The sequence below is a fragment of the Botrytis cinerea genome, chromosome 2 (genome assembly GCF_000143535.2).
Source record: "Botrytis cinerea B05.10 chromosome 2, complete sequence".
Taxonomy (NCBI): domain Eukaryota; kingdom Fungi; phylum Ascomycota; class Leotiomycetes; order Helotiales; family Sclerotiniaceae; genus Botrytis; species Botrytis cinerea.
This window is the reverse complement of record NC_037311.1, coordinates 946,786-962,497: the sequence shown is the minus strand read 5'-3', so window position 1 is coordinate 962,497 and position 15,712 is coordinate 946,786. Positions and strand designations below refer to the sequence as shown.

The window sequence follows — 15,712 nt, the reverse complement described above, 5'->3', positions numbered from 1 at the left end:
ACACCAAATTACAATCTATAATAAGTACATTCATTACGTAAATACGTATTGGATTATATTTATTTTATTATGTCATATTATATATAAATTGAAATCGAGGAAGTGAGAAATATTTCGCACTTCGAATTCTATCTAATTATAAGATCTGAGCATTAGATGGTTGGTATTTGGATTCCGCATTCCGGATTATCAATATAGAGATGAGATGAGATGAGATGAGATGAGACGAGATGAGATGAGATGCGAGATTCGTGGGACTTCATCATGGGGGGATGGGAGATGATTGACGAGAGGCGAGAAGCGGGAAGCGAGAATTGAGAGATGAAGAAGATGAAGAAGAAGAATGAACAAAAGAGGGGTGGGGACGGGGGGGAAGAGAGAGATTCCGAATACAGATCTGATCTTAAATTAAGTATTATTAAATATTGAGTATTGAGTATTGAGTATTGAGTATTAACCAATCTCTTAAACTTGTGTAGGGTGAGATTAGATAGATAACCAATAATAATACTTGATAGTAATACGAGATTCGTAGTGAGATTTTATATCTTATACCTTATATCTCCTTTTTTTTTCCCCCTCTCTCTCCTCTCCTGCTATTTATTCATCTATTCATTTAATATCCAAAACTGGATTGGACTAAACTGAACTATACCATACATACCAAGCATCCCATATCCCATATCCCATTCTACATCTCAAAGTGCATACACACACACACATACCTACACATACAAACTAAGCTTCCATACATACAGATACAGATATGTAGCTATCCAACGTACATATATATTCACACATCGACCTACGATCTACGATCTATCTACCCGAAGAAATCTATATTCCCTTTCATTCCCCTTCCCTTCCCTTCTATTTCCCTCACCTCATTCCGAGTTTGTTGTTTGTAAGAGATGAGAAGAAGAAGAAGAAGAAGAAGAAGAAGAAGAAGAAGAAGAAGAAGAAGAAGATGATGATGATGATGAAGTAATGAGGTAATGAGGTAATTATGATATATAATATATTTCCATTCCCATTCCCATTCCCATTCCCATTCCCCTTCAAAAAATACGATACCATCTAATCAAATCCAATCTAACAACTTCTCACATCAATCCTGCTGCAAAATTTCTACACTTCTATTTCTTCTCACAAACATGAAGATGAAGATGAAGACCAAGACCAAGACCAACATCCACACACCTCCTACCTATCCCCATACACTCATCCCCAACATTCCACTCAAAAAGAAACCCCCTATCATCTTCTCGGTATCTATCCAACTCGAATCAATTCGCTCTTCTCATCCACTCTCCCCATTCACCTACGAGTCCTTCTCCAGAAATCCCTTTGTCAATTTCCCCCTTAGCCAACCGTGCAATTCTCCATCTACAAAAATCCAGATGATCATTTACCATCGCCGTCATCCCATCCATATCACGCCATCTACATATTCTTATTCTTTGACCCTTTCAAAAATGACTCTTTAATCTTTCTGCAGCTATCAAAATCTACAACAACTGACTGATGTAGCGATTTCTTCGAACACGATACTCGTGAGATGGATATCGTTATGATCATGCCCACTCAGTGAGTTAAGATGCATAATACCCACGAATGTTCCACACAAAGACTGTTTTGTAGAATGATGAATCGTCAAATGCTAGACGGCCACGGAGAAGAAGCTCGGATTTGTTTAAATGACCTAGATCAACCTTTTGTTGACGTGTTGATTTATATGTAAATCGTATGAAACAAATACCGATACTCGTCCGCTGGCGTCTGGATGTTCTTTATACAAGAAAATGATTGAGGTATGTATGAGGTTTGAGGAGTTCACTTATATCTACTCCGTGAGTATCCTCGTATGCCCCAGGACTTGGTGCTTTGATGTAGAATTCTTGTGGAGAGAGAGCTGACCAGATTGTTCTTATTCGAGAACCTTTATCTTTTGTGTTCGATGGCTTTAGTTCCTTGATGTTGGTCATATCTAGATTGTTGCCACCCGGGAAACGGTCGAGACATCTTGCCTGGTATATTTGATCGTTGTTGCGTACGAGAAGTGTCAAGTAAGCAAATTGGGATCAAAATCTCGGTTCTCAAGAGATTCACACATCACATATCACAGAACTGTAGAACTCTCCTCAAAAGTTATAGTAGGGGAACGGAGAGAGAGGAAGAGATGGGTCGCGTGAGTTATTATAGAGAACATTACAGCTTTGTAATCACACTCCTCAGGCGCAATCAAGCGAAATGCTTATGCAGACATTGTGATAGATTTATGTATGCAAGTACACATTTGTGCATTGTGTTAGGAAGTATTGAGTTGTAATTTGCAACATCATCGATCACGTGCTGTCACACCCTCATTCACTTCCAAGCCTTGCAACACACCACACATGCATGTATACTGATGCTGTGGATAGTACCAACGTGGATTTCCACTTGAACGTGTAGTCAGTAGATGGAAGAGCAGCACCAATAAATGGTAGCAGCAACTGTAGCTTTGGCTTACCTCACACGATGCAATCAATCACTCTGTCATTCTCAGTCACTCACTCTGTCACTCTCACTCACGCACTCTCAGTCAATCCCACAAAGAGAACTGCTTGCCCGACGTCGAAGTATGACTTGCGGGAAGCAAATTAAAAAAGAAATGATGTGCGACCGCACAAGACATATTCTGATATACGTGATACTTCACTTTCTTTATTCGAACAATGGTGTATCAAATCAAATCGGCGCACTCCCGATGCACGTTGTTGCAAAGCGAGAATGGGGAGGCAACAACTGGTGATATATTCATTTATTAATCCGCCACACGGTTGGTGTTGATGATGTGATGTTAGACCGGGTATATCCGTTCTGAAACAGAAAGACCAAGTTATGATCGGAGCTAGTCCTCCGGCCGCGCATAGATCATTACTACTGCCGAGCTAGGGGCAATACGTGATGTGACTGTATCTGGCTACACGATGGAAAGAAACCCAAAGAAAGAAAGAAGGAACGAAAAGTTGGTCAAAGGATAAAAGATGCCCAGTCAGGTGATGTAAGCACGAACACTCCGCACTCGCCGTCGCATACAGAGGAACACGGTGGAAGGACGATGCAAAGTTGATGCGGCCCTCTCGATCTCCCATGGGAAAGTTCGATTTGCCATGGCCGATTGGAGGAGGGTGGGGGAGAGATGTAAGAGATGCAAGAGATGATTCTTTCCCCAGAGCTGATCCTTGCGTGGCTTATGTAAGCAGCATATGCATGCTGGAATTACGAGAGCTTTGACCTCAACACTTAGCTAGCTCCACGAGCCAATCAAACCACAAAGACCTCTCGCCTTTCGCCTTTCGCCATTCCCTCCTCACTCCTCACTCCTCACTCTCACTCCTCACTTCCCCATGTTTCGATGTTGCGATGACATCAATACGTCATCAGCATCCTGACAAACAAAAGGAACGCGGAGATCATATTCTTCATTCGTGCGAGTGGCTGAGATGGGGCGGCTGGGTAGGGGCTGAAAGATAGGTAGTAATGTAGCTACTTCTCTCGCTCTTTCTCTGATCCAAGCCATGCCGTCTGGATCTGGATCTGGATCTGGATTTGAACATAATGCTCATGTGTGTGTCTGGTACAGCGTAGAGTGGATGAATCTGGATTGTGCATCGTACTTTCCGATACCATCCCTCCTCCTCCTCGTCCTCTTCCTCTTCCTCTTCACTCCTCACTCCTCACTCCTCACTCCTCACCCCTCCCAGCCAATCACACAGAACGGTCTAACCACAATAAGATATAACAATATAATAATAATCACCGCTTAAACCTGAATGGGGCATATTTTGGATCGCTTGCTAGCTAACTAGACCTTGTTATGTACCTGCGACCAACTGCCTGCCTGCTTTACTCCTCTTTCCTTCCAAGCTTCGTCATTCGATCTCTTCTCCCAACTTCTTAAAAGGATTCGATCCATCTTCACCTCTTCACCTCTTCACCTCTTCAATTCTTCAACATCATCCCACAACATAACTCTCTTAACTCTTGGACTTGAATACATCCATCCATTCATACATACATACGAGAGATCCCACTATCCTATCAATCATCAATCAATATGATTGATCCAATGCAGGTTCTCGAGATGGACATTATGAAGAAAACCACTGCTCTTCTCCCACTTCCAACAAGCACCGCGACTGCTACTCCCTCGGTCGCCCCAATTCCCACTGTCGTTCCCAATGTCCCAACTTATGAAGTTGCCGGTCAATCGGGCCAGAGAACATTATGGGTAAGTTGTCTCAATCACTCTCCTGATACATGCAATATCGTTGGCTAATTTGTATCACTTGTTAGGTTGTCTTTGTGATCATGCTCCTCTCAACTCTTACCTTTTTCTACTTGGCTTGGAGAGTACCAGTGGTAAGTGTCTCGCAGATTCTAGAAAACACGCAATCCATTTACTAATCTATCGCCTTGTAGCAAAAACGCCTCTTCCATGTTCTTACTGCATTCATCACTCTTTTCGCCACCCTCTCATACTATGCAATGGCAATTGGTGACGGAAACGCTCTTACACATATTATTCTACGAGAAGTCCACGAACACACCCCAGATACTGTTGAGCACGTCTATAGACAAGTTTTCTGGGCTCGTTATGTTGATTGGAGTTTGACTACTCCCCTTCTCCTCCTCGATCTTTCATTCCTTGCTGGTCTCAATGGTGCTAACATATTGGTTACCATCGTTGCTGATCTCGTCATGGTTTTGACTGGTCTCTTTGCTGCCTACCACAATGATGGAGCTGCCAAGTGGGGATGGTATGCTATGGGATGTGTTGCATTCTTAGTCATCATCTATCAACTTGTCGTCCCTGGTCGTCGTGCCGTTTCAACCAAGGATGCCAAGACCTCGAAGCTTTTCGCTGCTATTGCAGGTTACACTTTGATCATCTGGACCCTTTACCCAATCGTCTGGGGTATTGGTGATGGATCCCGCACTTGGTCGGTTGATGCCGAGATCATTGCTTATGCTGTCCTTGATGTCTTGGCCAAGCCTGTTTTTGGTCTTTGGCTCTTGTTCGCTCATGACGGTAGTGCTTCTACATCTGTTGATGGATGGTGGAGCCATGGCTTGTCCAGCGAGGGTGCCATCCGCATCGATGATGATGAGGGTGCTTAAATATCCTCTTTACTGTAATCTGTATGATACTAGTCGCGAACGATGTGAAGACGATGTACCAGGAGATTAAACAAATTGTTAAAATTGACATGAGGATAGGAGGATTGTACCAGACAATGAAAGAAGTGAGTTATGAGATAGTTGGGATGGAAGGGATGGAAGGGGAGCTATTACTGGCTTTTTTCTTTTACTACTCGGAAGGCATTCGGCATTTGGCATTTGAGCATAGGAAAACCTCTTGTAGTATAACTGCAGTGTAGAGGATAATAATCAATCAAATTACTTTACAACATCCTTGATCTTTTGGGGTGCTCATTCCAAGTGTGTCGATATTTGATGACGTGTGAATATGTTATACATTCTGTGCTCCCTTGATAATGATGATAATAATAATAACAATAATGGTGGTATACAATAAGATTTAGCATGAACACATCGTCCGTTTCCTACAGGCTTGACACGGATATTAATTCGATGGTCCAAAGTATACAAGTATACAAGTATTATACAATATGATACACAAAAAAATCAAAGGAGTCATCTCGACTCCATAACAATATGCAGCAAAGAAGAGAGAAGAACAAATCAAGCCAAACCCAACCACTTCAGCGCCTTCCGACTATTCCCCTTGTGGATCAACCCCCTCATCTCGAGCTCCTCTCTTCCCCTCACGTTCCCGGTTCCAAACGGACCATCCGTATTAGTATTATTAAGATTATTAGAAAACATGCTCCTTCTCCTAGCGCTGACGGGCGAATAACAGCCCATCACCATGCGATCGTAGGCGTCGTCGTCGCTGTCTTCGTCGAAGTTGTAGTCGAGTTGGGAGTCGGCGAAGGAGAGGTTGGGGGAATGGGGATGGTCGGGGTACGGGGGAGAGGGCGGTGTGCTGGCCGTGGTGGGGGTGGAGATTTGGGGGATGCGAGACTGGTTGTGCGGGAGGACGTAGGCGAAGTCGTCTTCGTCTTCTTCTTCTGCTTCTTCTGCTTCTTCTGCTACTTCTGCTACTTCTTGTTGATGGGGTTGTTGGGATTCTTGGATTTGGTTTCGGGCGATGGGTTGGGGATGAGGAGGAGGAGGAGGAGGGAGAGAGAGAGGAAAAAACTCGGAGTTTGAGAGTGAATGATTCGAGAGAGGGGAATAGGGATGAGCGGAAAGTAAGGATTGACGCTCAATCGCAATAGGAATATGACGGATCGTCGAACTACTACCGCTATGCCCGCTAGAACTCGAATCTGCTTCGATAAGCGATGGTATTCTCGCCGTTGATCGATTGCTATTTGGGTATTGAGATGAGGGAAATAATCTTGTTGGTGGACGTAGAACTTCGATTTCGGAATCACTCTGTGAATCGTAGATAGAAGATGTACGATAGGCATCTCGGGAGAGGGTTAATATGGGCACATGTGTGTTGGAATCTGCACGTGGTAATTCTTCGTCGGTCGATGTTGATGCGTCTTGCGTAATGGTAGAACTGGGTGTTGGGGAAAGTTGGAGGAAGTCTTGTTCGGCATGGTACCAGGATAATCTCTCAACGATATTTTTGCGGATGAGGTTTAGGAAGTTTTGTATCTCCAGGGAGGAGGCGGTGGAAGGAAGATGATAGTCTGCTTTGAAGAAGAGGGAGTAGGAGGATGAAGGGCAGTTGAGTGTTGTTTCCGCATCTGTCTCATTGGAAGTGCCAAGAGTGGATTTGAGGATATTGCGATCTGAAGTCTCGGGACGTCGACGATTCGTGGAAATGGCGAAATCGTATGAACGATGCGAAGAATGAAAGTTGGAAAGAATGGGTTTAGCGAATAAAGGAGGATCAGACGAAAGCGTATCTAAAACACCCGCGACTTTGATGAGATCTGAACCTAGGAGACTGCGAAGAGCAATTACGGTTGCGATTTGATCAAACGGGAAACTGAGAACGAGAAATCGAACGAGAGAGTTCGTAGCTAGATATAATTCGAGATGGGGAACTATCAGATCGGCAAGTAATCTGGGATCGCTCATGGGATCTAAACCTTTGCGTGCAGGAAGTGGTTGAGACATGAATGTTTGCATGGCACTTGCAATGAGAAACCTAGTTTTTGTTAGTTCATGAGGAGTCACGAAAGTCAGAGTCAAAATACCTGAGATCAATTCTACCACTTCGGCTCTCGCCACTTTTTTTGACACCAATGTGCTCTACTTGTCCAAGAAGTTGAGCACAGAAAACATTACTTATTCCCTTCTCGCACCCAACTGCAAGAATCTGATCAACAGCAGGTCCCTCGTAACATGTTGAGTTACCATTACTAAACATATCTTTCAAGAATGGGCCCAATCCAGACATTAACGAATTTTGGTGTTTGCTAAGTGCTGCGGCTTCATTTGGGAAGTGAAAATTTAAAAAGGAGCGGAATTCATTTTGGATATCCATTGACTTGTTGGTATATGCACCCGAGAATTCGTAGAACTTATCCATTTTGTCTTTGTGAATAGAAAACGTAGCTGATGCGGGCGTTGGCAAAGATTCATTGGTCACAGCATCGTCATTCTCTGACGCCCTCTGTTGCTCCATCTCTTCGTAAGCAGGCGATCCACTTAATTCATAAATAGGCGAACCGCTTAGAAAGAATGGATCAACTTCGACACGTTGTTGATAATCCCATTGACTCTTAGATCTCCCTTGGTTTGTAGATTGTCTTGAATTCGAAGATTCATCAGCCATTGCTGCTGTACTGGGAGGCGTGGGTAATGGTCGCGGTAAAGTCGATGGAGAGATTGGGAACTTGCCGCTTCTATACCCTGATATCGATCGCATGATCTCTCCTGGAGAATTATCCGTGAAATGAATTACTACATCCTCAACGATATCGAATACCGGCCCATTTGAATTGAAATCCTCCTTAACCTCATAATCACTACCCTGAATTATGCTGGGCATACCATTTGAGCTTGAGCACATCGAATTCTCTGAGATAGGAGTGCTTGCATTCGAAGGGCTCCTGATCATAGTTCTAGACGCCTTTACAAATGCCGTTTTGGGCAACTTCTTAAAAGTTGGATCCCTAATGGAACTCTTCCTTGATATATTTAAGGCATTCTTAAGATCATTTGCTGATGCTGCACGTTTGAATTTCTTTAGATCTTTTGAGCTATCATCCAACAACAAATCGCCTGCAGACTTCGTCCACCCCGAAGGCGTGGAAGGTGTTGGCAACGCAGATTGCATATCCACAACACATGCTTCACCATAAACAACGTTGGGTGTAGTAAAAGAGGTCTCATCGTCTTGTGAGATATATTCAAAGTAATCCTCATCCTCGTCAATGTCCGTATTTTGCTGCGTTGAATATCTACTTCTCGGCACGGGAAAAGCTGGCTTGGAGCTTGAGGGAGGTTGAGGGCCGAATGTGCCACTGTACTGACTAAGTCGGCTGCCTTCTCTATTGAGTTGACTTGGCCTGGTCTCATGAGGTATCGAAACGATCGTCGTCCGGATATCGTCTCCATTTTGGAATTTCCACGTTGATGGTTCTGGTGTAATTGTTCTAGATTCTCCAGAGATGTGTATAAATTGAAGGCCGCTATCATCCCTAATTCTCAAATTATGAGCTCCATGTATTCCTTTCCCCTTAACATTGTTCTCGTGCTCTGGTAGGTCTTTTGCGCCTAACGTCGTTGCGCTTTTCGTACTTCTTAACTTCAGCCTCCTCGGTAACTTCGCGCGAGATTTGACTGATGCTTTTTCCGGTTCTGGATTAGAAATAGGCTTTGAAGACTCGACATTTCTAAAAAGACCTGCTACTCCATCCTTGACAATATCATGGAAGATAGTCTCTGCTTCTGCGAAGTTTCCATACGTGAGCCTTTGAGATATTCTAGCAACGCATATTGCTCGGGCACTAACACTTCCACCGTTCAAAAATGCCAATTTCGATTGAGGTGATGATCGTAGAAATGATCTCGCTTCTTCATTTCGTTGTGCGAGAGCGATATAAACACCGCGGACAAATGCTCGAGCTTCAAATGGTTCTTGTTTGTAGTCTTCGCTTAGATAATGATCGAGAGGCGCAACGATGAGAATCATATGCGAGTGTGGAAGAAGTCGCAGTTGTGTTGTAATGGTATTTATGTTACCCTCTAATGCAACCAGCTTTCCAACACTCATGTTCTCGTCCGAGGTGATTGGTGTCATTTTGGAGATCGGATGATAAGTCTTGGGATTGGTCTCCTTCGTTGATGATGTTTGCCACACATTCATTCAGGAAACGCGAGGTACAAAATAGTTTGTGGGCACAATTGAACAAGAGATGTATATAATTTCCACCGTTGATGGTAGGAAATGAGATAGCTAGCCAGGTGAAAAAAAATTGAATGAAAGTCTGTGATAAATTGGAATTTGGAGATCTTGAAGGCCACTAGACCTGTTACCACTGCCACCATCCGAGGACGGAATCACGCGCTACCAAGAGTGTAAGGGGCCCGGCGTTTAAATGGCGTAAGTGATACCGAGGAGATACATTTCGACTATTTGAGTCCATCTTGATTCCATTTTGGTACCAGTTGCGTCTTGACTGATCTCCACCAGGATGTAGATTAAGGTTTGGAGGTCTGATATTTTGAATGTTTATTGGCCAATCATTATTTATTGGTAGATCGCTTCTCAAACTCCATGCGCTAATAGATTGGATCGGCACGGAACCAGAACTAGCTGGAACGCCCCGTATTGGTGGGATTTCACACGCACGAAATCTTTGGTCGCTGCGGGTGCTTTTTCGATAGAGGTGGACAATGCTGACAAGACTGGCAATACCTACTTTCACTGCGCATTGATGGATATACAAGGTTAGGTTGCAGTCTTTTGCGAGGTTTCTGACAATTGCAATTGCTATGCACACTTCCAATCTAACTTGAGCGTCACATCGGGCACACGAAGCGAAAGGGCCAGCAGCGAGAGACCACCTATAGATAGATACCTCACTAAGTCTGCTACGGTGCTTCCGGTCGTGCGCAAATGTCTAGGTTATCACAATACAAGGACAAAGGACGCTAATCGTACACCGAGTGTTTTCTTGACTCAATTGGGGGAAGGTTCTCCCCAGTAATGCTACAGTTGACCGACTGAAGGAGGATGAGTCCAGTCTCACACCATTTATTGGTTCAAGTAATGAGACTAGGGGCAAGGGTTAGAAATCTGGAGTACATCAGTAGCTCACATGTTTTACAGCTTGTTTGCATATCATGACGCAGGGGAGTGTTAAAAAGGAATTATTGTGAAGTTGATATGGATAGCTAACGGTGAAGTGTAGCCCTATGATAATGTAATAGCGTGAGGTGTTGGACATATTGAAATGATTTATTCCACATCTGTTAGTAAGAAGCATTGCCTCTTCTCTTTCGCGATGCCAGGACTAATTAATCAGAATTGCCACCAATGGTTCTGCAATTGTCGTATCGTAGAGGAAGTATATAGCCGTTGACCAATATGGAACAAAGTACACAGAATTAGCCATCAAGCTTGCCAAATAAACTTTTCATCACCAAAGTAAATACTACTTAGCCTGAGATTTCAGAACTTGAAACATCCGATCTTGACTATCTGGAATACTTAGTATGCAGTCGGAGATTTTTTAAACAAGCGACAAACTGGATCCATTTGACCTAGCCGTTCGATAGTATTTAGTCCTCGCCAGAGTCTAATAGCTCTGCTAACTCTGCTTCTTCTTCTGCAGTCATTAGGCCCTTTTTAGGCTCGACTTTCTCTTCCTTAACGACTCCTTTGGCTTTCTCTTCGCTCTCGAGGCGTGCCTTTTCGAGCTCCCCTTTAGTGAGTCCCCAGATTCTTACAGTACCATCGATACTGGTGCTAATGGCTTGCTTTTCACCCTTAAGGATCACCAGACCCGTAACTTCCTCGTAATGACCATCGTAAATATGCCATAGTTTCCCAGTTGCCTTGTCCCAGATTTTCACATCTTCGTCTCTACCTGCGGTAACAACCCACGTATCGGTGACAGCTACAGCACGGACATAGTCTCCATGCTCGTATGTTTCTTCTGTGCTCCAATTCTTCGCTCTTGATAAACATTTAGCCGTCCCATCGGCACTTGCAGTCCACAGATCCGTCTCTTCTTCATCGCCAGCAAATATGACTTGGTAGACGCTTGTTTCGTGCTCAAGAATCGTATCTCTAATAGGCTTGCTCTGTGCCGGAACGTCTTCGGTAGTGTCAAGTATTTGCGATGCAGATGTCAGGCTAATGCGCCATCTTCGAATATGGGGGTCGCTACTTGAAGAAACGAGAACAATGGCGGAGCTGGTAGAATCTTCGGGGTCCAGGGCGAGGTCTTGTACTGCCATCATGGATTCACTCTTATCCCGCAGGGTATGCAATCGTTCACCAGTAGCAGTGTTCCATACCATGATTTTGGCATCAGCTCCACCAGATATTAAGCACTTGAAAAGGTGTCAGTAGGCACACCTAGTCTCAAACCAAGGCGAAGAAGCTTACATCCGTTCCATCAATATTCACGCAGACAATTGCTTTGACAAAGTCTGAATGGCCCTTGAATTTCTTGCCCAGATCTTTACTTTCCCTATCCCAACTCCAAATTTGTTTGTCCCAACATCCCGCAAAAAGTGTATTACCACCATGGCCTCCGATGGCTACTGAAGTAACTGGCGCAGTTGGCCCTCGATAAACCGTTTTTGTATCTCTAGTCTGATAATGATATTAGATAGTGCTTAGAATATGGCATCACCTTAGATAATCATCGTACCTACTTCAGTATTGACCTTCCGCACACAGCCAGCACTTTCCGCGATATAAATGCACTGGGAGGAAAATGGGTCTGGAATTAAGCTCAGAATCTTTGATTGTAAAACAATGGGGTTTCCATTCTTGTTGCCCGACTTTGCAGCTCTGCGTGCTCGTGTAGATTCGGATGCGTCAGTTTGAAAAAAATGACCTGGATCTGTTGATCGAGACATGATTGATATAAAATGCAATCAACGAGCAGTTCATATGTTATATGTCCATATTGATACAGCTAATATAGTGGGGGTTCATTATTACTATGGGCATTCGAAATTCAATCCTACAAGGGTAGCGACGCGTAAAGTGGAATTTACGCTGATACGCGATTCCCTTATCCAAGTCGCGTAATCTATTCAGTATTCACAACTTCATAGCGGTCCATTTGATCCATAACAAATGTTCTGAAAACTATCCTGCCTGCGACAACTCAATTAAGATGGCTTCCACGACCCAGATCAACCTAAGACCCAGGCCGGCTCATACTTCTGGGCCAACTTATCTATCATATACTCCAAATGGAACAAAATTGGTTACAATTGGTTCAAATAACACGATTAGAGTATACAAGACTGGGTCTGATGGAGAACCCACGAACATTGATGACTGTCAAGAGCAGAATATGGCAGTTGACTCAACGGTAGGGCTCCAAAAAATCTGCGAAGAATATCATGCTAATTTTGCTTCGAGAATGAATTTTTCGTTGCAGGCTCTGAAGATGGAACTGTTAGCAAATATTCCCTCGATACGATGGCATTCGACAAGTTCCTTATGCGCTGTTCGCTGCCAGTTCGAAACATTGCGATATCCTCGGATGGTAGATGGTGTGCCGTGGCCAGTGACGAACTGACCGTCAAAATCGTTAATACAAACGATGTAAACCATACAATGTACCTCAGAGATCAGCGGAAGCCCGTGAAGCACTTATCCTTCGACCCAAGCAATAAAATCATAACTCTATCATGTACGGATGGTATGATATACGTTTATTCGTTATTAAACGAGGACCCTGAACTTGTGAAGACAATCGATGGAATTATCAGGGCCGTTGAGACGGATGACGAGATTAGTTCAAAAGTCGCATGGCATCCGGATGGCAGAGCATTCGCTGCACCTACAGCAACAAGAGATATTCAGGTCATATCCAGGAATGACTGGGAGAAACAGCGTATCTTCGCCGATGGTCATACCGGAGATATCACAGCATTGGCTTGGTCCCCAAATGGAGCAATGCTTGCATCGGCTGGAAAAGATAAAAAGATACTACTTTGGGAAACCAAGACACAAAAGATTATCGCTACTTATGATCATGCAAATGTTATGGATTTAGCCTGGCATCCCACAGACAACTTGCTCTCATTCACAAACTCGGATGGAGAAGTCTATATATTTCAAGATTTTGTACCCAGTGAGCATGCTCATCTAGTCAAATTAGGACGCCAACAAGCCCCTTTTGTACATGATCCCTTGTCAGAAACATCAAATAATGCACGACGACCGAACGCAAATGGCACAAAGGATATGCCCCTTCGGGGCGTCCGGCGTGGCTCCCCTGACAGCTTGGATGATATCCTTGGCTCTGATATTATGGGGGATGAAGATGACTTTGTTATTGATGACGATGGCGCTGGTTACGCACTCGGGTTGAATGGTAATGGTAAGAGACCTGCGGACGATGTGGATTCTTACGGGGTCTCTAGGAATAAGAGGCACGCACAGTCATGGGAGCCACAATATCACGAGTCATTTCAACCAGGTAGTACTCCCTGGCGGGGAGACCGAAAGTATCTTTGTCTCAATCTTATTGGGTTTATCTGGACAATTGATCAGGGTGATTATCATCAGATTAGCGCAGAATTCTACGATCGCGAAACCTACCGCGATTTTCGCTTCACGGATCATTTACTTTATGATAAAGCCTGCCTAAATGAGAACGGCTCTCTTTACTCTTGTCCTTCCGGCAATGGTCATCCGGCGACGATATTATATCGCCCTCATGAATCCTGGACTAACGGTACAAATCGTGTGGAATGGCAAACAGAGCTCCCTAAAGGTGAGGAAGTGAGTGCTATTGCACTTAGCGATTCTTTTGTTACAGTCACTACTACCAAAAATTATGTGCGCATATACACACTTTTCGGAATACCGTTCAGAGTATATAGACAAAAGAGTAGTCCCATGGTTACCTGCGCGAGTTGGAGGGACTATGTTCTTACTTTGGGAAATGGTCCTGTAGGTGCGGATGGTAATACCAAACTACTGTATACCATACAAAACATTAAAAGAGATGAAATCTGCCAAAACGAAGATGTTGTCGCCTTGCCAGATGGCGAGACAGTCAAAAGTGTTTTCTTTTCAGACAACGGGGTAAGTACACATTCTGGGTCAAGATTATTTCACTTAATTGACTCAAATCTCCAGGATCCATGTATTTACGACTCTACCGGAACACTACTAACTCTTGTTCACTGGCGTGAGCCATCACAGGCAAGCTGGGTTCCTCTTCTTGATACCAAACTTCTCTCTCGTCTTGCAAGTGGGCGCAAAACGGAGACCTATTTCCCCGTGGCGGTGTCAGACAACAAATTCCATTGCATCATATTGAAAGGTGATGACAAATATCCTTACTTCCCTCGTCCCTTGCTCTCAGAGTTTGATTTCCAGATACCCATATCCTCACAGTCAAAGCCTGATAATGGGAATGATGACGACGATGAGATGGGTGCAGATGAAATGAAGAAATTAGAAGGAGAATTCGCTCTCAAGAGCATTCTATCAATATTAAAGTCAGATCTTGTCAAATCCACTGCAAGCACAAGGGCAGAACGAGAAGAGTTATTAACCATGGATGTCGAAATTGACAAGACACTTTTGAGGATGATGATGGCGGAATGTATAGAAGGCGAGGAAAGAGGTATGAGGGCATTGGAGATGGTGCAATTAATGAAGGATAGGACAGGGAAATTTATCGAGGCAGCGGGCAAAGTAGCAGATAAATATGATAGGACAATCTTAGGAGAAAAAATCAGGGAGTTGGGTGAGGAAAGACTCTTGGAGATGGATGAGGACTAAATAAGTAATGGGTTTATGAAGGTATCGCAAGTGCACTTGCACAAGTTATAAAATGCGGAATGAGTTGAATATCTAGAAAGCTTGATGCACAATTCTTACGACAGCCGGACGGGAGCGGATACATACCTCATGGTACTCTTTAAGGTCCGAATTTGAGTTCGACGATTGCATGATCGCTTAAGCTTAGATGCTCCGTTAATCTCAGCCCACCGTCTATGGATATAGAAAGTATTTGGAGTAGCCTCTATTTGACCGGAAACATTCAAGTTCATATCAGTTAGTCAGCAAGTGTCTAGATTCAGCCATTGTGCAGGTGAAGTTGATAAGTCCATATTGTAGAAATATGTACACTGTATTGATCTCATTGGTCATGTTGCTGTTGTCTGTTAAACGTGGGGTACCTCGCGTTCTCGCTTGGGTACGATCCACCGTCATACGCATCCGTGATAACACAACACTCTTCATTATTATTTATGAAGATATTCATACGGAGTATGTATGCATGACTTGTCTTATCAACCGCCATGAGAAAAGCCCTATGGTAGGAATTGTGAGGCCTTATCGTTCGTATATGTATGGAGTGGAGAAGCGAAGAACGCAATGCCAACAAGATGGGGTTGATCCATATGCTGGTGATATGGCATTGGATCGACTAGATTCTAGACTAACCAGACCTTTCATAAG

The 15,712-nt window shown here is 43.8% G+C and overlaps 4 protein-coding genes across 5 annotated transcripts; 2 read left to right on the top strand and 2 right to left on the bottom strand.

The window, feature by feature from the left end:
• The first annotated feature begins 3,343 nt into the window (after positions 1-3,343).
• Bop1 lies at positions 3,344-5,458 on the top strand. The gene is made up of 3 exons (XM_001558772.2): positions 3,344-4,276; positions 4,342-4,407; positions 4,468-5,458. Exons 1-3 carry the CDS (start codon positions 4,103-4,105, stop codon positions 5,164-5,166), a joined length of 939 nt encoding a protein of 312 aa, XP_001558822.1. The 5' UTR covers positions 3,344-4,102; the 3' UTR covers positions 5,167-5,458.
• Positions 5,459-5,488: 30 nt separating this feature from the next.
• BCIN_02g02660 (hypothetical protein) lies at positions 5,489-9,728 on the bottom strand. Its single transcript, XM_024691195.1, has 2 exons — positions 7,287-9,728; positions 5,489-7,237 (listed from the first exon to the last, which is right to left on the bottom strand). Exons 1-2 carry the CDS (start codon positions 9,401-9,403, stop codon positions 5,752-5,754), a joined length of 3,603 nt encoding a protein of 1,200 aa, XP_024546965.1. The 5' UTR covers positions 9,404-9,728; the 3' UTR covers positions 5,489-5,751.
• Positions 9,729-10,397: 669 nt separating this feature from the next.
• BCIN_02g02650 (hypothetical protein) lies at positions 10,398-12,235 on the bottom strand. 2 transcript variants are annotated; one of them, XM_024691194.1, is made up of 3 exons: positions 11,922-12,235; positions 11,654-11,863; positions 10,398-11,598 (listed from the first exon to the last, which is right to left on the bottom strand). In XM_024691194.1, exons 1-2 carry the CDS (start codon positions 12,130-12,132, stop codon positions 11,859-11,861), a joined length of 216 nt encoding a protein of 71 aa, XP_024546964.1. In that variant the 5' UTR covers positions 12,133-12,235; the 3' UTR covers positions 10,398-11,598; positions 11,654-11,858. The 2 variants fall into 2 exon arrangements, with proteins under 2 accessions (XP_024546964.1, XP_001558824.1); XM_001558774.2 differs by having other exon boundaries at positions 11,926-12,235.
• A 66-nt stretch (positions 12,236-12,301) lies between these two features.
• Bcctf4 lies at positions 12,302-15,378 on the top strand. Its single transcript, XM_001558775.2, has 3 exons — positions 12,302-12,596; positions 12,647-14,323; positions 14,378-15,378. The coding sequence occupies exons 1-3, from the start codon at positions 12,396-12,398 to the stop codon at positions 15,026-15,028; spliced, it is 2,529 nt and encodes an 842-aa protein (XP_001558825.1). The 5' UTR covers positions 12,302-12,395; the 3' UTR covers positions 15,029-15,378.
• Positions 15,379-15,712: the final 334 nt, after the last annotated feature.